The 23,265-nt window shown below is 37.3% G+C and overlaps 1 protein-coding gene and 1 non-coding gene across 10 annotated transcripts in view; both read left to right on the top strand.

The window, feature by feature from the left end:
• Nucleotides 1-23,265, top strand: part of CACNA2D1 (calcium voltage-gated channel auxiliary subunit alpha2delta 1) — a 506,844-nt gene that overhangs the window by 387,030 nt on the left and 96,549 nt on the right. For all 9 annotated transcript variants that reach the window (XM_035020464.1, XM_035020463.1, XM_035020460.1 and 6 more), the window contains exon 10: nt 1,149-1,248. In XM_035020464.1, coding sequence (XP_034876355.1) covers nt 1,149-1,248 — 100 coding nt within the window. The remainder of the gene's footprint in view (nt 1-1,148; nt 1,249-23,265) is intronic.
• Nucleotides 19,404-19,510, top strand: LOC118021477. The gene has a single exon (XR_004682199.1). It is a non-coding gene; the product is annotated as a U6 spliceosomal RNA (small nuclear RNA).

The following is a 23,265-nucleotide window of genomic DNA, read 5'->3' as shown; positions in this document are numbered from 1 at the left end:
TAAAATAATTGTAGAAGGTGATAGATGTGAAGTCTGACCCAGCACTAAGAGTTGATAGGAAAGAGCATTCTGATTTAAAGTGTCAGAAAAGACTTCATTAAGGAGATAAAAGTAGAATTGATTCCTTAGAGTTAGGATTTCACAAGGTGGGCATGGGAGAGGAGAGGAAAGAGAATGGAATTTCCAGTGGAAGAATTGACAGGAGCAAAGCTGCGTAGGTGAGAACATCTGGGGGAACTGTATTGAGCAGAAGGAAGAAAGAAAGAAAGTATGAAAGTTTTGGAAAGCAGGGCTTTTGTGATCACTGGCTAGTTAGTAGGTGACTATGAGCTATTAACAGTATTTGATCAAGGTGTGTTTCCAGAATTTTCACCTGTTTGCATGGGGGTGGGGGGAGTAGAGGCTGAGAGTTGGATGGAGTGGCAAGCTCAGGGTCTTCAGGTAAGAAGTACCTGACACTGAGTGGAGAGAAGGTGGAGAGGAGGCCACCTCTGTGGGAACTGGGAAGTGGAATGAAAAAGGGAGGTTCTCTGAATGGGTTGGAAAGTTGAGGGAGGAGGAAATTGGATGACTGAAATCCAGCCTGGTTGGTACCAAGAACATTAATAGGAAAAAAATATGTTTGGGAGTAATTTGCCATTTTGTACATGGACCCTGTAGTTGTTTAACAAACAGCCAGAAGTCTAAAAGTAAGGAAAAGCCAAGAGCCCTGGAGATGAAGAAAGGGGAGGTAGTTGCCTAGAGATGAGTCTCACAATGAGATGAGGTTGCCAAGGATCATCGAATATGTAGAGACAAGAGAAATAAAGACTAAAACCCTTCAACTTGGCTAACAGAGCTGGTATTCAGTATCTATTTTCTGAATAAGTAAATAGGCCATGAGTATCCATAATTTCTTAAAATCATCCCTGGACATCATCATTGTAGTTAGAAACACATATATTCTGATGCTGATAGGAAAGATAAGATTCCTTATAATTTACTTCTACTCTATCAAAAACATGACTTTCTTTACTAATTTTTAAAGACAAAAATATTTAATTACATAAATGACCTAGAGTTAGTGCAAAAGTCTCCTTTCCTTCTGATGTGTGGTGTTGCTTCAGTACGTGGTCATGGACCCATTTTTTTTTTTTTTTTTTAAATAGGAGTGGAAGTGTTAGTGGATTGACACTTAAACTGATCCGAACCTCTGTCTCCGAAATGTTGGAAACCCTCTCAGATGACGATTTCGTGAATGTGGCTTCAGTAAGTATAAGATGACTGCATTTTTATGGAATTAATTCTGCAATTTCTGTTTCCCCCAATTTTAAATACTTTATTGTGTTTTATCATTGATAGGCTGAGGTAGGTCTGATCTTTGATAAGGCGATCTCACTGAGCAGTCCTATTCTTATTCCTAATTCTCCTATACTTCCATGCCAAGGTCCTTTTTGAATGTCTGAGGCTTTTCCTGTGAGTGAAATAATTGAAGTAATAATGAAGAAGAAAAAGCATGGAAAATTTATACACTTCTACTTCCGCATACTTGGTATTTTGGCGCCCATGGGAAGCCTTTTGGTGCGCGCAGGAAGCAGAGCATAGAGAAGAACCTGGAAGAGCCCCGGGGCAGGGGCTGGGACTCCCTTATTGGCTCCGTCGGCCATCTTAGGACACAGATTTTTCCTTATCACTAATAAGTAGCAACTATGGCAATTTTCTGTTCATTATAATACTCATTTTTCACATTGGACACATATCTATAATGTATTACGGTTTTTTAAATTGAAGTATAATTAAGGTCATATTAGTTTCAGGTATACAACATATTGATTCAACAATTCTATACATTATTCAGTGCTCACGATGATAAGTATAGCTACCATCTGTTACTACAATAGTGTTGACTGTATTCCCTCTTCTGTACTTTTCATCTGTGACCTATTTATTTTATAATTGGAAGTTTGTACCTCTTCATCCCCTTTATCTATTTTACCCATTCCCCCCACCCACCTACCTTCTGGCAACCACCAGTTTGTTCTTTGTATTTCAGAGTCTCTGTGTGTTTGTTCATTTGTTTTATTTTTTTAAATTATTATTATGTTAATCACCATACATTACACCATTAGTTTTTGATGTAGTGTTCCATGATTCATTGTTTGCGTATAACACCCAGTGCTCCGTTCAATACATGTCCTCTTTAATACCCATCACCAGGCCAACCCATCCTCCCACCCCCTCCCCTCTAGAACCCCCAGTTTGTTTTTCAGAGTCAATCATCTCTCATGGTTTGTCTCTCCCTCCGATTCGCCCCCTTCATTCTTCCCCTCCTGCTATCTTCTTCTTTTTTTTTTTTTTAACATATAATGTATTATTCGTTTCAGAGGTACAGATCTGTGATTCAACAGCCTTGCACATGTCTATCACCCAGCCACCCCATCCCTCCCACCCCCCACCACTCCAGCAACCCTCAGTTTGCTTCCTGAGATTAAGAATTCCTCATATCAGTGAGGTCATATGATACGTGTCTTTCCCTGATTGACTTATTTCGCTCAGCATAACACTCTCCAGTTCCATCCACGTCGTTGCAAATGGCAAGATCTCATTCCTTTTGATGGCTGCATAATATTCCATTGTGTATATATACCATATCTTCTTTATCCATTCATCTGTGGATGGACATCTTGGCTCTTTCCACAGTTTGTCTGTTGTGGACATTACTGCTATAAATATCAGGGTGCATGTACCCGTTCAGATCCCTACATTTGTATCTTTGGGGTAAATACCCAGTAGTACAATTGCTGGATCGTATGGTAGCTCTATTTTCAACTTTTTGAGGAACCTCCATACAGTTTTCCAGAGTGGCTGCACCAGCTTGCATTCCCACCAACAGTGTAGGAGGGTTCCCCTTTCTCCGCATCCCCCCCAACATCTGTCATTTCCTGACTTGTTAATTTTAGCCATCCTGACTGGTCTGAGGTGGTATCTCACTGAGGTTTTGATTTGGATTTCCCTGATGCCGAGTGATGTTGAGCACTTTTTCATGTGTCTGTTGGCCATTTGGAGGTCTTCTTTGGAAAAATGTCTGTTCATGTCTTCTGCCCATTTCTTGATTGGATTCTTTGTTCTTTGGGTGTTGGGGGTTTGATAAGTTCTTTATAGATTTTGGATACTAGCCCTTTATCTGATATGTCATTTGCAAGTATCTTCCATTCTGTCGGTTGTCTTTTGGTTTTGTGGACTGTTTCCTTTGCTGTGCAAAAGCTTTTTATCTTGATGAAGTCCCAATAGTTCATTTTTGCCCTTGCTTCCCTTGCCTTTGGCGATGTTTCTAGAAAGAAGTTGCTGTGGGTGAGGTCGAAGAGGTTGCTGCCTGTGTTCTCCTTTAGAACTTTGATGGACTCCTGTCTCACACTGAGGTCTTTCAACCATTTTGAGTCTATTTTTGTGTGTGGTATAAGGAAATGGTCCACTTTCATTCTTCTGCATGTGGCTGTCCAACTTTCCCAACACCATTTGTTGAAGAGACTGTCTTTTTTCCATTGGACATTCTTTCCTGCTTTGTCGAAGATTAGTTGACCAAAGAGTTGAGGGTCCATTTCTGGGCTCTCTATTCTGTTCCATTGATCTATGTGTCTGTTTTTGTGCCAGTACCATACTGTCTTCATGATGACAGCTTTGTAACAGAGCTTGAAGTCGGAATTATGATGCCACCAGCTTCGCTTTTCTTTTTCAACATTCCTCTGCTATTCGGGGTCTTTTCTGGTTCCATACAAATTTTAGGATTATTTGTTCCATTTCTTTGAAATAAGTGGATGGTATTTTGATGGGGATTGCTTTGAATGTGTAGATTGCTCTAGGCACCAAAAGAAAGCTGGGGTGGCAATCCTTATATCAGACAAATTAGATTTTAAACCAAAGACTGTAATAAAAGATGAGGAAGGACACTATATCCTACTTAAAGGGTCTATCCAACAAGAAGATCTAACAGTTGTAAGTATCTATGCCCCTAACATGGGAGCAGCCAATTATATAAGCCAATTAATAACAAAAGCAAAGAAACACATCAACAGCAATACAATAATAGTAGGGGACTTTAATACCCCACTCACTGAAATGGACAGATCATCTAAGCAGAAGATCAACAAGGAAATAAAGACTTTATTTTTTATTTTTTTTAAAGATTTTATTTATTTATTTGACAGAGATAGAGCACAAGTAGGCAGAGAGGCAGGCAGAGGGAGAGGGAGAAGCAGACTCCCTGCTGAGCAGGGAGCCTGATGCGGGACTCGATCCCAGAACCCTAGGATCATGACCTGAGCTGAAGGCAGCTGCTTAACCAACTGAGCCACCCAGGTGCCCGGAAATAAAGACTTTAAATGACACACTGGACCAAATGGACTTCACAGACATATTCAGAAAATTCCATCCCAAAGCAACAGAATACACATTCTTCTCTAGTGCCCATGGAACATTCTCCAGAATAGATCACATCCTAGGTCACAAATTAGGTCTCAACCGGTACCAAAAGATTGGGATCATTCCCTGCATATTTTCAGACCACAATGCTTTGAAACTAGAACTCAGTCACAAGAGGAAAGTCTGAAAGAACTCAAGTACATGGAGGCTAAAGAGCATCTTACTAAAGAATGAATGGGTCAACCAGGAAATTAAAGAAGAATTAAAAAAAATTCATGGAAACCAATGAAAATGAAAACACAACGGTTCAGAATCTTTGGGATGCAGCAAAGGCAGTCCTAAGAGGAAAGTATATAGCAATAAAGCCTTTCTCAAGAAGCAAGAAAGGTCTCAAATATACAACCTAACCCTACACCTAAAGGAGCTGGAGAAAGAACAGCAAATAAAGCCTAAACCCAGCAGGAGAAGAGAAATCATAAAGATCAGAGCAGAAATCAATGAAATAGAAACCAAAAGAACAGTAGAACAGATCAACCCAAGTAGGAGCTGGTTCTTTGAAAGAATTAATAAGATTGATAAACCCCTGGCCAGACTTTTCAAAAAGAAAAGAGAAATGACCAAAATAAACAAAATCATGTTCATTTGTTTTAATTTTTAGATTCTACGTTTAAGTGAAATTATATGGTATTTGTTTTTCTCCACCTGACATTTTACTTAGCATAATACTTTCTGGGTCTATCCATGGTGTCCCAAATGGCAAGATTTTTCTTTTTTTTTTTTTTTTTTTGGCTGAGTCATATTCCTCTGTGTATGTGTGTGTGAGCGCGCGCGTATTTGTGTATCTCACATTGTCTTTATCTATTCATCCTTTGGTTGATAATTGGGTCACTTCCATATCTAGATTATAATAAATAATGCTACAGTAAACATAGGGGTGCGTATATCTTTTTGAATTAGTGGATTTTTTTTTTTTTTTTATATATTCTTTGGGTAAATACCTAGTATTGGAATTACTGGATCATATAGTATTTCTGTTTTTAATTTTTTGAGGAACCTCCATGTTGTTTTCCGCAGTGGCTGCACCAATTTACATTCTCAGCAATAGTGCATGAAGGTTTCTTTTTCTCCACATCCTCACCAACTCTTGATATTTTTTTGTCTTTTTCACATTGGCCTCTCTGACCGGTCTAAGGCAATATCTCATTGTGGTTTTGATATGCATTCCCTGATGATGAGTGATGTTGAGCATCTTTTCATGTGTCTGTTGGCCATCTATATGTCTTCTTTGGAAAAATGTATTCAGGGCCTCTGCCCATTATTTAATTGGGTTGTTTGTTTTTTGTGTGTTTTCTGGGGGGGGGGGTTGAGTTATGGGAGTTACATATTTTGGATATTAACCCTTATTGGATATGTCATTTGCAAATATCTTTGCCCATTTAGTAGGTTGCTTCTTTTGTTTTGTTGATGGTTTCCTTTTCTGGGCAGAAGCTTTTTATTTTGATATAGTCCCAATAGATTATGCTTGTTTGTGTTTCCTTGTCTTAGGAGACATATCTAGAAAAATGTTGCTATGGCTAATGTCAGAGAAGCTCTGCCTTTGTTCTCTTCTAGGATTTTTATGGTTTCAGATCTCACAGGACTTTACCCATTTTGAGTTTATTTGTATATGGTGTGAGAAGATGGTCCAGTTTCATTCTTTTGCATGTGGCTGTCCAGTTTTCCCAACACCATTTGTTGGAGAGACCATCTTTTCTCCATTGTATATTATTCCTCTTTTGTCATTGATCAATTGCCCATATAAGCGTGGGTTTATTTCTGGAGTCTGTTCTGTTCCATTGGTCTATGTGTTTGTTTTCCATTAATCTATGTGTCTGTACCATACTGTTCTGATTACTTTGTAGTATATCTTGAAATCTAGGATTGTGGTATCCCCAGATTTGTTCTTTCTCAAGATTGCTTTGGCTAACTTTAGGGTTATTTTTTTACAGCTTTGTGGAAAATGCCACTGGTAATATGTATCATAATAATGTATTAAGAATTATAATAATGTATTATGTTTTCAAGGTATTGTTAACACAAGAACTGACATGTCAATGTGCTTTTTAAAAAGTACTATTTCCAAAGAACCATAGTAGACCTTCCTACTCATAGCTAAAGAATGTTGAACTCCAGAGCAAATAAAACAGGACAAAATGAATATTACCACATCTCATGAAATTTCATGATCGTTTATTGGTATATAACTTCACATTTGAAGTGGTTATATTCACAGAGATGGAAGTGAGCGATTTGTGCCGAGGTCATTTTGTATTGAACATAAAAGAAGAGATTTGTCTTTGAGACTTCCTTCACTGGAAGGGCACCCCTAGGAAAAAAGTAGTCTCGGGAAGCAGGTATAATTCCTCTGTTAGTCTGAACTCCAGGTAACTAGATGTATGATGTTTACGAAGAGGAAGGGGATTTATAACTAAAATGCTTTTAGCAGGATATCACTGGCTGAGGGTAGCTACAGAACCCAGGGTCAATGAAGCAAGACTTTATAAAAATGTCCCATAGGTGATACATGCAAGGAACTCTGCATACCTCCTTTGGAGACTTCTTTTCATCTGGGCCACATGTGAGTCTCCATTACAGTAAGGTATGGCCTGGCCTTTAGTTTCCTAGGGCTGCCATAACAATACCACGGATTGGGTAGCTCAAACTACAGAAATGTACTTTTTCATGGTTTTGTAGGCTGGAACTCCAAGATCAAGGTGCTGGCAGGGTCAGTTTCTCCTGCTGGCTTCTTCCCTGGCTGGCAGATGGCTGCCTTGTTGCTGCTTTAGATGGTCATCCACTGTGCATTGACACTCCTGGTGTCTCTCCTTCTTATATGGACACCAGTCCTAGTAGATGATGTCCTTATCCTAATAGCCTAATTATAACTTAACCACCTCTTCGAAGAACCCTTGACTACTGTTACATTCTGAGGTACTAGGGGTTCAGATTTCAGCATATGAATTTGAGGGGACACAGTTCAGCCCATAACACCTGGGGAACCACCCTCAATGTCCAGATCTTTCTCTGCTTTACCTGAACCTTAAGCAGTCCTTTAGCTTGTCTGTATCCTTGATATTATTTCAGAAAACTTGATACTGCCTAAGATCTGATTCATCCTATTTTTATTTTACACTCTGCTCTGTGTTTTAGCTCAAGACTTAACAAAATGTGAACAGGTAAAATATAATTTCTCAAATGATCAGAAATGTAGTTATTTAGTTTCACTTGTACATAAACGTATCATTGATTACAAAAGTATAACAAAAGAGAATGTTGTAAAAAAAACAAAAACAAAAAAACACATTAAATTCGGTATGGATTTGACCTATCTAATGAAATTTGTATAAAACCAGCAGATATTAAGTAAGGTCATTGTCTTAAACTGGCTTCTTCCTGATTCTCATTCATGGATTCAAAGTGTGGTAGTTGATTTGGGACATGATCCCAGGAAACACTACCAGTTAAAGGAGTATGGAATTGAGTCAAGAGAAGGAAGGAGGGAACCAATTAAAGGATCTCAACTTCATTTAAAGGAACTTTATCCTACTAAAGAATCCTAGAAGCTGTTTAGAATATGACTTCAAAGTTATTCTGCTGAAAGCCCCAAAGAGCTGGGGCTTTATGTACCAGCCTTCCCCATATGTGGGCAAAATAGATTCTGGCCACAGGAGGGGAAACGGAGACCAGAAGTTGTAGTTAATGGTAGTTAGAAACCTGAACAGTGTCCTCTATATCCAGTCACTGATCCTTAAAGATGGTGACTGCTCACAATTAAAACAAACAAACAAGAAAACAAACAAACAAAAACAGCTAAGAATACATCAGGAAGGTGGGCTGCTAATGTTAGAACAAAGTCCATAATTTTTATTTACCTTTTTTCTCCTCTCATACCCTCATTTCCCCACACACTTTACTAACTCTGTGCCAGCAGGTTGATTAGTGAGATGGCCTGAACTTGAAACCCAGAGGCCTGTGAATCCAGTCTCCGTGTGTCCATTTCACAGTGGCTCCTGAAATTGTCCGTAGTCTTCACTGAGCACGGAAGTGCTTGAATGAGTACCCTGAGTTTTATGCTTGGTTCTGCTTTCCCACATTATGTAGCAACAATCTTCGTGACAATCTCCTTGTCAGCTGGAGGTCTGCCAGTTGATTTTTTTCCTTGCTTTTTGTTTTACTGGCTTGAGAAATCCAGAATATCGAGATAATAGGTATAGATTTAGGAAGAGCACCACCTCACCATTACGTCCCCACATGGAAAGTCGAACATTTGTGTTGGCAGAGCCTGAAGTTACAGAGACAGGGTGTACAAATTTTCCAAGCAGATCACTTTCAGTTGTGGTGAGAGATGATGTTCCTACATCCTTCCCTTGGTTCCCACACTCATGCATTCTACCTTTTTGGGGCAGAGCCAGTGTGTGGAGGGGCAACCTGATTTGTAGCATTTGCTAATTTTCATAATATAATCACTGCCACCTTGGCCACTTTCAAGCTACCTTATGTGAGGCTTTAAAGATTCCTGAAAATGATACCATTGTTTTTTCTTTTGTTGTTTTTTTTGTTTTGTTTTTTGTTTTTATGAGCAGATACAAGTTGGTGCCAGCACATAATGAATATAGCACCATAGTTTAGAGTACATGTTATCTTCCCTGCATATTCTGCCAATACCTCCTGGTTCATATTAGGTAGATCTTATGTCTCTTTTGTTGAATATTCTCCCTCTTTCTCTCTCTCTCTCTGTGTCTCCCTCTCTTTCCTCTGTCTCTCTCATTTTTGTTTACCTGGAGCATAGACTTCTTTCCCAGATGGGACATTTTGAGACCTTACCTATTTGTTGCCTAGAGCCATGAGGGAAAATGAGATCAGATCTTCAGGAGAACACGTGTCATCTTATGGTGTTTAGGAATAGAAAAACTACTATCTTTTAGGTGGAAGAGGTTATTTCTGCTTATCCAGAGGGCATAGGGGAATCTGGAAGTTCACTGTTCTCAATTGTACCCACCTAGATGTTCTACACTTAGGGTCCCATGATTTGCCTATCATTGCCCTGACTTTTACATAGAAACTTGACAAGGCTATAAATGCAGCCTTCTTTTTAAGGATGTGACTCTCAAAAGCACACACACTATGCCTATTTCTGGCACACGTTGACCTCACAACAGGAGATGGGAATCTCTTCATTATTTGTCCTAGAAGTCTTGTGGAGTTCACAGTCTGCCTTCAGTTGATGGTTGGCTGACTTGATGTTATCATTTTCTTCAGTGAATATAACAACATCCCACCAACTCCAAACCTTTATGATTACTATTGCCACCATATTTCTGAAATGGTAGGCGCCTCCCCTTCGATCTATATTGTGTTCCAATCACTGCAGGTGAAATGCTTGGCATTTGTGATATCACAGTCTCTGAGGGGTTTTCTTGACTCTAGTTATGACTGGTATACAGTCAGGTACTCATGGAGTCTTTGTGGCCACACAGCTGGTGAGTGATGAGTTCATTCTACAATCTCATTCTGAGGATCTATCAACCTAGATTGGGTTTCCCCAGAAATGGTCCCCGAGACAAGGATTCCAGTACAAATGGTTTATTTAGAAAGTAACTCTAGGAAATACTTAGAGAAATGTGAGAAGTTTAAAAAAAAGAACTAATAAAAGTTGGATTATCAAATAAGTTACCACTCTGAGTGAGTACAGCTTGACGCTCTGGACAGTTCTGAGAATCAGTACAGATTATGTGAATCAGAGTTTATCCCTTCCAAGGGGAAAATGTGCTGCAGTATTTAAAGTTAATGAGTGCTCCTGACAGATGTTAATTCCCTGGTGTTCCGAGGCCAACATATACACAGGCAGAGGGCTTACAGAAAGTTCAGGCAGTTAAATTTGGGCTCCATGGAAATACGGACGGGATACCAATAGCATCTGCCTTAGCTAGAAACTAAACAGTGCTATTAATGAAAATGCTTTAAAGAGAATTTCTGATTAAACAGTAGAAATGGATTTGAATGAATTTTATGTTTTCAGCATTTAACCGGCAACTAATGATTCTTAATTAAATCACTTAGATGGGATTGACATTGGGATTCTTAATGCCTGGCAAGTCTTAAAGACCATTACTTTTCTTAAAAATATTAAGGCTTTTAAATGTGTATTGCTTTAAAGAAAATTTTAACTAACTCCTTAAGAAATACAATTGCAAGATATTTCCTTGTGGTTTCTGTGAACCTGGTCAATAGACCTTGTTGGTTCATTGACAGTTCTTTGCAAATGCATACTTGTGTATCCTCACTTGATGTAGCTTGACTGTGAAAGCTACAGGAGTATTCGCAAATGGAATATGGAGCTCCCAGAAAGAGCTGGGAGTGCATTTAATCCGGAAATAATGTATCTCAATATCTCAAGTTAAAAAATATGAAAATAGTCAGTTATATATTCAAAAATAGGGAAGAAGAATGATATTGGAAAATGTACAATGCATGCAAATTGTAAGGCAAATAATGCAGAAAGAAATTTGAAAGATGAAGCCATCATGATTTCCCACTTTATTCCCAGAGAAGTTTATTGCTGGTCTCAGCTCCTGTATATTGGCTTGTTTCGTTTAGATTAGTCACTTTAATTTGCTTTCATTGATTATGGTCCTCATTTACCATAAAAAGATAGTTTTGTCAACTATACTCTGAATTTTTTATTAACTATATACTGTTGTTAATTTTATTATTTCAGAAAATCATTAGTACATTTTGATGATTGAAAAGTCACTGATTGGTTTTAAATGATCTTATTATTCCAGCCATAGATTTGCCCTTCAGAAATAAGTATGAACAAGATCTCAGGTAGCTATGTGGTCATTGTTTATCTTATTTTGTATTAACCTTCATTAATCACAAGTCTTATGGAATTTTTTTTTTTTATTTTAAAGATTTTTTTTTTTTTTTTTTTTTTTTGAGAGAGAGAGAGAATGAGAGACAGAGAGCACGAGAGGGAAGAGGGCAGAGGGGGAAGCAGACCCCCTGCTGAGCAGGGAGCCCAACGTGGGACTCGATCCCGGGACTCCAGGATCATGACCTGAGCCGAAGGCAGTTGCTTAACCAACTGAGCCACCCAGGCGCCCCTCTTATGGAATTTTTAACAACTTTTTTTTTTTTAATTTTTTTTTTATTTGCGAGAGAGAGAATGAGAGACAGAGAGCATGAGAGGGAGGAGGGTCAGAGGGAGAAGCAGACTCCCTGCTGAGCAGGGAGCCTGATGTGGGACTCGATCCCGGGACTCCAGGATCATGACCTGAGCCGAAGGCAGTCGCTTAACCAACTGAGCCACCCAGGCGCCCTTATGGAATTTTTAATGCTATTTTTTTAAACACTGCTTTTGTGGCAGGAACTGTTCTCTTTGTTTTCCACGGTAACTCATTTAGTCTTTATCACTACCTTGTGAGGTAGGTACTATTACTGTTCTTAATTTTACAAATAAAGAAACAGAGTTCTGGTGTCTTTTCTAAGGGAGAAGACAGAATTGGAACACAGCCATCTTTGTTTATGAGTCTAGATGTAACCACAAAGTTATGTGACTGAATGCTGAGGAAAATATAAAATATATTTACTAATTTTTTTTAAGATTTTATTTATTTAGAGAAAGAGCGAAAGAGAGAGAGAGAGCATAAGCAGGGGGAACAGCAGGGAGGGGGAGAAGCAGGCTCCGTGTTGAGCAAGGAGCCCGATATGGGGGGGCTCCTGGGTGGCTCAGATGGTTAGGCGTCTGCCTTCGGCTCAGGTCATGATCCCAGGGTCCTGGGATCAAGCCCCGCATCGGGCTTTCTGCTTAGCAGGGAGCCTGCTTCTCCCTCTTCCTCTGTCTACCCCCTGCTCATGCTCTCTCTCTCTCCATATCTCTGTGTCTCAAATGAATAAATAAAATTTAAAAAAAACAAAACGATATGGGGCTCGATCCCAGGACTCCGGGATCATGGGCCGAGCCGAAGGCAGACGCCTAACTGACTGAGCCACCCAGGTGCCCCTACATTTACTAATTTTGTGAAATCTGGTTTATTTAAATAAAACTCCGAAATCTTGGAATTGTTAGAAATTCTAAGGTAGAATATGATTAGGTTATAAAAATGAAGAGAAATTGTTTTTAAATCTAAATTCATTTTTAAAGAATGTTATTTTTGTTTTAGTGGAGGAATTCTTTCAGTAAATGTTTCTGTATTTTGGCTTGAAAAAACATATGAATTGGATTATTTTTACAATTGCATATGAACACTTAAACGTTATATCTGGATTATACATTCTGCCTAACTAGTATATTTTTTTTATGTATTTATTTACTTGCTTTATCATGTATCTTTTGCTCCTATCAACTTCATATGCTCTTATTTGCATTCATATTATATTTAATGTCAACCAAATTAACTTCATAATTTACAAGAAATTCTTCAGTTTTATTAGTTACCATGCTATATTTGGGGCTATAAAATGCCTGAGATTTATACATGTAAAGAGACTTAATTATTATACATCATTTTCATAAAAGAAAAGCAAACATATATTTTTGTCTTCAACAGATAGGCCTTTTTCTCATTAAATACAAATTTCATAATTTAATGATATGGAATTTCTAAGGAAAGAAACTTCAAAACGTATTTATGATGCCCTGGTGTATGTGTGCATGTATTTTTTTTTCCTTTTTCTCTGAAACTGAAAGTCTAGGAAAGAAATGATAGAACTTTTAGTTTTTATAACTTCAGGGAGGCATTATATTAAGGCACTCAGGAAACCTGGTAGTGATTGTGTAATTAACTTTGACCATAATTTTTCCAGAAAGCCCTCACGCATTTTTCTTCCTCCTCATACCAAAGCTCATGTGAGTCATCCAAAGACTTAGGATGCAATTGATAGGGACACTTGCCAAAGTTGCCTAGAACTCCCAACTGAAAAATCCGCCATTCTCCCATTTTTAGGTTGATGTTTCTAAGTCTCTTAAAATTTTGTAAAGAACAGTAATTGTTATGCTTCAGTCACGTGTAAGATGTCAGGAGTATGGCCACATCATGTCCTAATGTATTCTTGATTATCTCCAGGGCCTTCCTTGTTGCAGAAGGGGAGCCCGCTGTTGGGCAGAGCTCATGGAAGCATAGTGTAGCTGTTTCCGCAGGAATCGGGTTACATGCTTTGATGGAAGCGAGTGGTAGATGGTAGGGGCGGCAGTTCAATCACAGCACGTTCTGACTTACAGGCGTAATTTCAGATGTTGACACACTGAGTGGAATTTGTTTCTGAAAGTGAGGGAGTTTGACGTTTCCAGAGTAAAATACCGCAAGCCGGTGGAGGATGGAAAGGAAGTGTGCGCCGATTATGAACAATATGTGAAACGTTAACAGTTGAAGAAAGACGGTCATGTGCTTCAGTAAAATCACAGATCTCGTTACTTAAGAATTAGATGCACATGTTGGGATGACGTGAAGGGTTTTCCAGTCCCATTTTCTTCTTGGAAGTTTTTCTAATATGTGGTCGTTAAGAAAGTATAATCTTTGAACACTCACGAGAAAGAAATAATCCCAATATACTCCCTTATAATATCTTTGCTGTTAGTTGTAGGAGAGTACTTGTTTCAAGTAAGTTCTACTCGTTGCCAGATTATAGCCACTCAACAGCAGTTCTGGAGGGGATGGTTTCTAAATGCAAGGGCAAGATGAGTGAGGAGCCACAGCTATCCCAGCGGGAGGCTGGACAGGGATGACCACGATGTTATGCTGGTGGCATGCTGGTGGCTCACCTCTGCATAAGTGACCTGCTTCCCACTCACCACAGACAAAACTACCTCCTTGTTGGGCTGCTAGAATTGCAGAGAGATGACGCACAACCTTTGAGGCTCACTGATCAGCTTGCAGTTAGGATGAAATCTCAGGTACTTCCCAGTTTTTGACTTGACAGTTTAACACCAACTAGTGTCAGAGTGGAGGTTTGTTTAAATCTGAAATTGCACTCTATCTGCAAGAAAGACGTGATTTGGGTTGTTCCTTTTCTCATGTGCTTTAAATTTTAGTTTTCCTTCCAAAATTGGCCTCGTGTGTTCCTAGACAAGGGAATGGTTTTCTTAGCTTAGAACATTTTTACTCTGCATATGATAGTGAGCACATTTGTACGTTGTACGTTGTCGCACAGTTTACATTTAAAAGTGATTTTTTTTTCATCCTTAGAAAACAGGTGCTGTGCACAAATAAAGTAACAGCTACTTGGCAAGCCAGTGTACTTTTGTGACAAATGAATTCTAGGAGAGTAATTTCATTTCATGTCTTATAAAATCGTCATCATCTAGATTGCAAGAAATTTTTATGTGGATTCCTATCTCATTTATGTCAATGAACAAGAATACTGTAGTTGATACCCTTGCAACTTCAAGTGGGTCCTGTGGTCCACCAGCATGGGCAGCACCTGACAGCTGGTTAGGCATGCGGACTCTGGAGCCCCACACCGAAGGGGTCAGAATCTTCACTGAGCATGCCTCTCAAATGATTCCTAAGCAGTGAGGAAACCGGAAGTCCCACTCGGGAGGTACATTGAGCAAAGTCCAGCAGGTATCTGTCTGGAGCTTCTTGTAACTTACAACGCTTATTACTGATTTAGATTTTTTTTAAGATTTTATTTATTTATTTGACAGAGAGAGACACAGCAAGAGAGGGAACACAAGCAGGGGGAGCGGGAGAGGGAGAAGCAGGCTTCCCGCAGAGCAGGGAGCCCGATGCGGGGCTCGATCCCAGGACCCTGAGATCATGACCTGAGCCGAAGGCAGACGCTTAACGACTGAGCCAGCCAGGCACCCCTACTGATTTAGATTTTAAGATTTTGGTATTTCATAACATTCCTAGTACTATAGATGTTTACAAATATTTTTATAGTGTAGCCATTTGCTTTTTGGAGGGGTGTATTAAAACAGGAAGTAGAGTTAGGTTTCTTAAAAGAACCAAAGTTCTCTCTTTCATATATACTTGATTTTTTTTTTTAAAGGTAAAGCTAGGTGCTTTTTAAAATTACCTTCATTTAAAAGACGCATAAAGAAAATTATGGGCTGTGAAGAGAAGACACTCAAAGGACAAATTTAGAGATTATAATGACAGGGTATGTAATCAAGGTTATTTAGTTTTAAAAAAAGAGATTGCCAGAAGATAACTTAATTGCTTTGCAAGTATAAGGAAAGTTTATAAGAAGGTGTTGACAAGCATGATAAATATTTTTTCCATTAATTACATGGTACACTAAAGATAGTTTTTGGTACTTAGAAATTACATTTTCAGTTTTAGGAGTGGCAAAGTAATACTTAAGGTGAGGCAGAAGGAATACTTCTCTTTTGAACTGATCTGTTGTTTTTAAAAATATAAAAGTTAGAACTTACTTGCTGGGGCTTGAAGGACTGGGAAAAGAGTCCATGCCCAAGAAGCAGAGTTGTGTGTCACTGTTTACTGGGTAAAATTATTCAGGGTCCGTGTATTCATTTAATTATGAGAAGAGGTAGAGAGAGTGGCTTGGGCTGACGTGAGTTGTCGGTTAGCCAAGTTGCTCACAGTTACTTAAACTATCATATTTGCTCCTAATTATTTAGTAGGTTTAAATTCAGAAATTGAAACATAAATTGCTATTACCCTAAGGTACTTACTTGTAGAATGCATAGACTTTAACCTTAATCTGTGAATGGCAGAATCCCTTTCAGCACATTCCTAAGGTTCTAGAAAGCATTTTGAGAATTTTGAGGTCTCTGCTAGAGCTTGAAAACATGTACTAAGACCTGAGAATATTTTTTTGTTACATGTTTCGTTGTAAGGGACTTTGTCATAAGGTGACTATTTGCAAGGTAAATTGTTATAAATTCCAAATACTGACTTTTGCTTTTTCTCGTAATTAATTCATCTTTCTAATGTTTTGTCCAATGTTTGCGCCCTTTAAAAATATATTCCAAAAATTTTTTTGCACTCCTCATGATCTCTCTCCTCTTTAATCCTGTGTTCTATTGATAGGTATCTTCTTCATTTAATTTTTTTCTTTAGTTTCTACCATAATCATACTTTAAATTTTTCTAATATTTATATTACTAAAATGTATTTTCAAATATACATATAAATTTATATATATATATATATTTATATATTTGATTTTAGTGGAACTGAGTTAGGTTGAATATGTTGAATATAAGGTCTTCAACTCGTGTTGGTAATCCTTTTGTGGATCCCAAATGCTATTTCATATTGAAAAGAACTCATTGGTGATGTTACTAACTTTCCTTAAAAAACAGATTTGTTCTTTCTGTTAGGGGCGTGTCTTACAGATATGCACAGATTAGAAATCATTTGTGTTTACCCTGAGTCTTGTTGCTTCCTGAGTCTAGATAGATGCATGCTTATTCCCCCACTTTGCTCAGATATTCGCTCAAATGCTTCCTTATTAGAGAGGACCCCCTTGGCCACCACATCTCCAGTACCATTCTAGTTTTAGTTACACTATCACTTTAACTATTGTCTCTTATGGATCACTTTACCTCATTTCCTTTCTTTGTAGCATTTGTCTCCACCTAATACTTTATATACATGTTTGTTGTTTATATTCTGTATCCCTGTACTCCCACCTCCCCACTTTATCTGTATTATAGCATCTCTTCTCTGCAAAGAAATTATATATGTATATTATCGTTCTCTCTGAGTTCTTTAGGCAAATCCAGCCAAACTCACAAGTAATCCTTTTTTCAACTAGGGAAGACATTCCAGGTAGTCAGCTTCAGGTGCCATAAAAACATTGAGCATACTGGTCAGCATTGCATCATAATGTTGGTAAAGAGGAAAAGATCAAAGAGTATACAATCATTTAGTCATTTCATTAAAGTTTCATCCTTGGGAACTGGCATTTAAATTTTCACAGGGCTATGAAAAAAAACTTGTGATAGAAATCATGCTGATATGTTTATTATATCTTAAGAATCATGTAGGGGCACCTGGGTGGCTCAGTCGGTTAAGTGTCCAATTCTTGATTTTGGCCCACATCATGATCTCAGGGTCAAGAAATGGAGCCCCATGTTGGGCTCTGCACTGCGTGTGGAGCCTGTTTAAGAGTAGCCCCCCTGCCAAAATAATTTTAAAAAAAATTAAAAATCCTCTTAAAAAGAATGATGGAGAAAACCTGTACATATTTCTAGTTGGGCAAGTGTTGTGGAATCAGGATTACACAGTGGTTGATAAAGCCATGGTTGAGAAAGAAAATGTAAATATCAAGTAGAGATGAGCAAGGAAGCTTAGTACAAATTACTTTTGAAGCAAAAGAATAGTATACTCTCAATTGTTTGAAATTCTAAGTGCATGTAATTAGGTTTAAAAGTTTTCTGTATCAAAATATAGAATATTAAAATGATATTTGGGCTTATTCAGAAATTTACTCAACATTTCAACAAAAGTCAACAGACTGAGTTTTGGGCATGTCATGATTCAAGTTAATTGAGATATTTATTTAGGGGTGCCTGGGGGGCTCAGTTGGTTAAGTGTCTGACACTTGATTTTAGGTCAGGTCATGATCTCAGGGTTGGGAGATCGAGCGCTGCCTACTTCAGGCTCTGCGCTGGGCATGGTGCCTGCTTAAGATTCCTCCCTTTTCCCCTATTCCCCCTCCCATGCAAGTGCTTTCTTTCTCTCAAAAAAAGAAAATTGTTTGAAATATTTGTTTAAAAGTAAGAACACTTACCAAAAGTTCTGATGGGTGATGATTTATAATTTATAATAACAGGCAAACATATTTTGTCTCAGTAATGTTGTCATTAGCTTCACTTTTATTGATGTGACTTTCTTCTGACATTTACAGAATTCATTATTCCTTTTTCTTTATGGAGTTCCTTTGATGGTTAAAACTATTAGGTTTAAATTTTAAGATTTTAGAATTTGAGGGCCTTTCTAGTTGATCTAGTAAAGCCCCCCCTCTTTTTTTTTTTTTTTTTTTCCAGAAAGTAGGAAACTGAAGCTCAGAGGGCATAATTCAATCAGTTGTGGCCATTGATGCTTATTAGAGGCAGGGGTTGGGCTAGACCTGACTTTCCTAAATTGGATTAAAAAGTGGAAAATTATCAATTTTTTCATACAACAGGCCACAGTAAACATAAACCAGCAGCCAATGTTGGGGTACAGTAATATCAATTTGAGAACAAGAGTTTTCAAGTCCCATAGTGCTACTAACAAATTTATGGCATCTCTGACTGTGCAAGGGTGATCACCCCTTCTGGTTTTCCCCAGACAGGGATTCACAATAGAAATTAGAATCCTATTCACAGTGTTTGCAAAATATCAGAATTACTTAGCAATACTTTTAATAATATATTTAGAATCTGCATTTGAGAAAAGAGAAAAGAATATGAGTTACACGTAGCAGAGTTGAGATAGAGATATATTAATACATGTGGAATTAATCACTCTTCTTGAAATAAAAAGGTAACTCGTGAGGATGTCACTTTGTCCAAAATTTATTGGTAAATGTAGTTTTAATTAGACAAAAAAAAATAGTTCCAAAGTTCAACAGAAAGACACCGTGAAAGAAGCAGTGTGACAGAGTATGGCAGCTTATACTTTCTGGTATAAATTGAAAATGATGAGACTCCAGAGAGAAGAGCGTGTCAGGCGTTTGGGTTTGAAACAGAGCTCAGAATCTTTTTTTTTTTTTAAGATTTTATTTATTTATTTGACAGAGAGAGGCACAGCGAGAGAGGGAACACAAGCAGGGGGAATGGGAGAGGGAGAAGCAGGCTTCCCGTGGAGCAGAGAGCCCGATGTGAGGCTCGATCCCAGGACCCTGGGATCATGACCTGAGCCGAAGGCGGACGCTTAACGACTGAGCCACCCAGGCGCCCCCAGAGCTCAGAATCTTGATCGTTGTGTGACTCTGGGCACTTTGCTTAACACTCTAAGTCTCATTTCCTCAACTGCATCATGGAAACTCTATTAAAACTAAAACCAGTGCTCACTTAGGCAACATAGATACTAAAACTGGAACAATACAGAGAAGACTAGCATGGCCCCTGCACAAAAGTGACATGCAAATTCGTGAAGCTTTCCATATTTTTAAGTCTTAAAAAAAAAATACCTAAAACCATAAGCTTGGTGAAGATTAAATGAATTACCGCATGGTAAGTGCTTAGCCTGGTGCAGTTGTGATTCTCCATGTATGTTTGCTGATAGTTGTGTTATTAAGATTAAAAGTCAGAATTTGGTGAAACAATGGAAATAGGAAAGGAATAAAAAAAGTTCTAGAAATGTATCCCAAAACTTAACTCATTATAAAGAAGGGATCACGAACCAGTAATTATTCAGTAAAAGGGAAAATTGGCTACTGGGAAAAACCGCTTAATGTAATTGTCCCTTCATACTATTGGGGGAATTCAGTTTCACCAAGACTAAACACTACAGTGTAAAATAAGCAAACAAAACAATCAAATATTAGTAGAGACTATAGATGAAATTTATCTGATTAATACATAGTTTTGTGAGCATAATATTTCAAGAAATCATAAAGAATAGGTTTAAAAGTTAAAAAGTAAGCAACAAACTAGAAAAATAAGACTTAGAATTCACAAGAGTCTGAAAATTAATATATGAGAAAAAGTTTTACGTCGTTAGCCATCAAGGAAATTCAAGTAATTAAAAGATTGAAATAATCTTTTTACTTAGAATTTAGGAAATAAAAATGTTAAGTATTCATGAAAGTGGAATGAGATTGTTACAAATGTAGTATAAATTGGCACATAGTTTCTGTAAGGTAAATTGGCAATTGCTTAAAGAACCTTAAAATCTTTCTTAACTGGGGTATAATGTACAAATGTGTATGGATAAATGTTATCACCTACCTGTTTCTCTCAGTTTTAGGATAACCATCTTCTTTCCTTATAATATTTCTAGTTTTCAAATTTCCTATAAAAATAGGAAAATCAAAATAAACAAAGTATTTTTAATAGGAATAAAACCTAACCAAGAGTTTTGAAGATCACACCCTCTGTTCACTTTGCTTTTATTTTCCTGCACCGCCCTCTGGTGCCCAACATGTGGTTAGCTTCTGATACCAGAATTTTAACCAACTAATACACAAAATTGTATTGTTAATTTAATTTAGGTAATTCATTTCAATTAACAATTTTTGTATAATATAAATTTGTTACATAAATTATTATGTAAATAAGTCCACTCGTATTTTGTAATTTAAAAAAAATACCCAGGCCACTCTGAATTTGAGGGTTTTTTGCTGGTTATATACACGGTTTGAGCCTACCATTTTGTTTTTACATGCAAAAAAAGAAAAAACAGATCATTAAGACACGTTCTAAGGAATAATTTAGATATTGAACAATTTTTCAGAAACCAAGAAATTATAAATTATGTCCTTTTTGCTCATTTAAGAATGTTTTATAACTAAGCAGTGTACAAAGTACCCTAAAGCGAGTCTGTCTTTGTAAGAGTTTAGACCACACATGGATTAGGGGAAGGGGTAAAAATTAGAGGCAAGCTGTATAGTCAAAGATTAAATGGGCCGTTTCTGTTTCTCTGCAGTTCCAAGTGGAATAGTATCACCTTTGGGTTTCTTTTATCTTTAATTCTTAATGTTTCTAGAGGAAAACTACTTGAGCCCACTAACGATTTCAAAGGTGTACTTGGTGCCTTGTGAAAATGTGTTATGACATCCCATGAGGGCACCATTCCTACACAAGGTTGCTTTCGAGGAACTTGATGCTTCTTTGACTTAACAATGTGCCAACACTGCATTTTTATCCAAGGTCGATTCAATGAGCAGCAGAGTTCTGTCTCTCAGAAACATTTTGTGAAGTGATTTCTTACTGAGCAGAGCACCTGAGAACAAAAATACTGTCTTTATAAAGCTAAGAGTTTAAATTACTTCATTTGAGAGGTTAACAATTTATTTTGGCACCGAAAGTATCTTTTAATATGTGTGTACTTGACTATGATATTTAATAGGAACGGTCTTTGGAAGCATTGAAATTTACTATTCATGGTTATTTCAGAGACTGTTCAAATAATAAGTTAACGTTTGAAGGATACTTGTATCGTCCCATTAGTGAACTTTAAAGGTCACTAAAGCTGATATCGTTCATCAGAATCTTTCTCATTGGTCTAGGAATCTGTTCTGATTTGAGCACACTGTTTTTGCTAAAATAATTTTTTAAATAATAGAGTTGTACTTGATTTAACGTCTACTATGTGCCAGACTTTTTAATAGGTTTTTTACACACGTCTTTCTTTGGGTATTTTAATAGCATCTATTGAGACAGAATACTTACATGTATGAATATATAAGCTTAACACAGTATAAAGCTAAAATATTTCTACAATTATAAATCTATAGCTTGATTTTGATCAACATTTCACACTGTCTTCTAATGAAACTCCATACATACATTTGTTAAATATTTATAGCATACTATTATTATATACCCAGTACTGTGGTTGCAATGGTGGGATGGCAATTTTCTTTGACTGTGGGCTTCTAATCCAGTGGAAGAATCTATCAAGATACCATACAAAGAAGTAGGAAATTTTAATGGAGTTGTATTCTGTGAAAGATACATCTAAGCCTAGGAAAGCTTATAATGGGGTGGTTTGAGCTAGTCAAGAAAGGTCATGAAAGCCTTTTGTAAGGAAAGACTGTTAAGGAAGAGAAGTGTTGTAGGCAGAAGAACAGGTTATATGGAAGGAGGAAATGAAAGAATGGTCATTTGCTCGAGTAGGAATACAAAGTTCCACGTGATTTATACCCCAGATGCTTAACCTTAACCCACACATCTTTCTGTCTCAGCATGCTAGCAGAGATTTTCTCAACAGTTCTTATAAGAGGCCTACTCGGTTGAATTTTCTGGGATTGGGAAAGGAATCAGTGTGGTATTAGTTTGGATTTCTGACTCCAGGGTTGTTAAATATACATTTAAAAAAAAGCATTTTCTTAATAGGTGACAAAAGCAGGACTCCCTAAATCTATTTTCAATCACAATATACTATTTCAAAGCTTTGTAATACTGTATTATTAAGCTTTTGCCCTAAGGTTTTTAATACATAAGTGATTTATGTATTAAATATGTGGTTTAGAAATTAAAATTTAGGCACTTGTTACCAAAGACTGCAACTTCAGTTTGTGAAAATAAACCTGTTCTTTTTGTCTGTTCTAAAAGCAGATGAGTGTAAGATGTCTGTGAAATATACCCTTACCAAATTTTAAACTTTTAAAATTTCTCATCCCTTTCCTAGGAGAATAAGATTTGCTATGGGGACTTGCATTTTGTAGGCTATTGCCTTCCCTGCATTATTTATGAGTTTTATTATGAGTTTAATCGTAGTATTTCTGTTATACACCACTGAATTTGTATTTAATGAATTGAATTTACATTTAATCAGTTTGTGTTAAAGTGACTTAATGAGATGCTTCATTTTTCTGTGTTAAAAGCAGGTCAAGGCCAACCGAAAGATTCAGGGCGTTACATTATTTAGTGCTCATTTTCTGCAAACTTGTAATTTTATCATGATTCACGGTTTAACTAAACCAGTTAATGACATTTCCTGTAACCATTTTTAATAATTCTCGAAGGTCAGACATTCTACTGTTGATTCATTGGCAAACTTTTTTTAACTTTCTAACATGGGAATGCTCACGTTCTTTTGTTTTCAAAATGGAATATGCAGAATAAGATTGTGTCAGATTATCAAGGAATGGAATAAAAGAGGCAGTCGAATTTAGAACTGAAGATACCACGTTTCCAACGTTTGAATTTGTGGAAAACAGCAAAGAAACATATTGGAGCTTTTTACTCCTATATATAAT

The sequence above is a fragment of the Mirounga leonina genome, unplaced genomic scaffold (assembly GCF_011800145.1).
Source record: "Mirounga leonina isolate KUSES-001 unplaced genomic scaffold, KU_Mleo_1.0 Mir_174, whole genome shotgun sequence".
NCBI classification, from domain to species: Eukaryota; Metazoa; Chordata; class Mammalia; order Carnivora; family Phocidae; genus Mirounga; species Mirounga leonina.
Note: the sequence above shows the minus strand (reverse complement) of the source record. Positions and strands in the feature narration are given on the sequence as shown.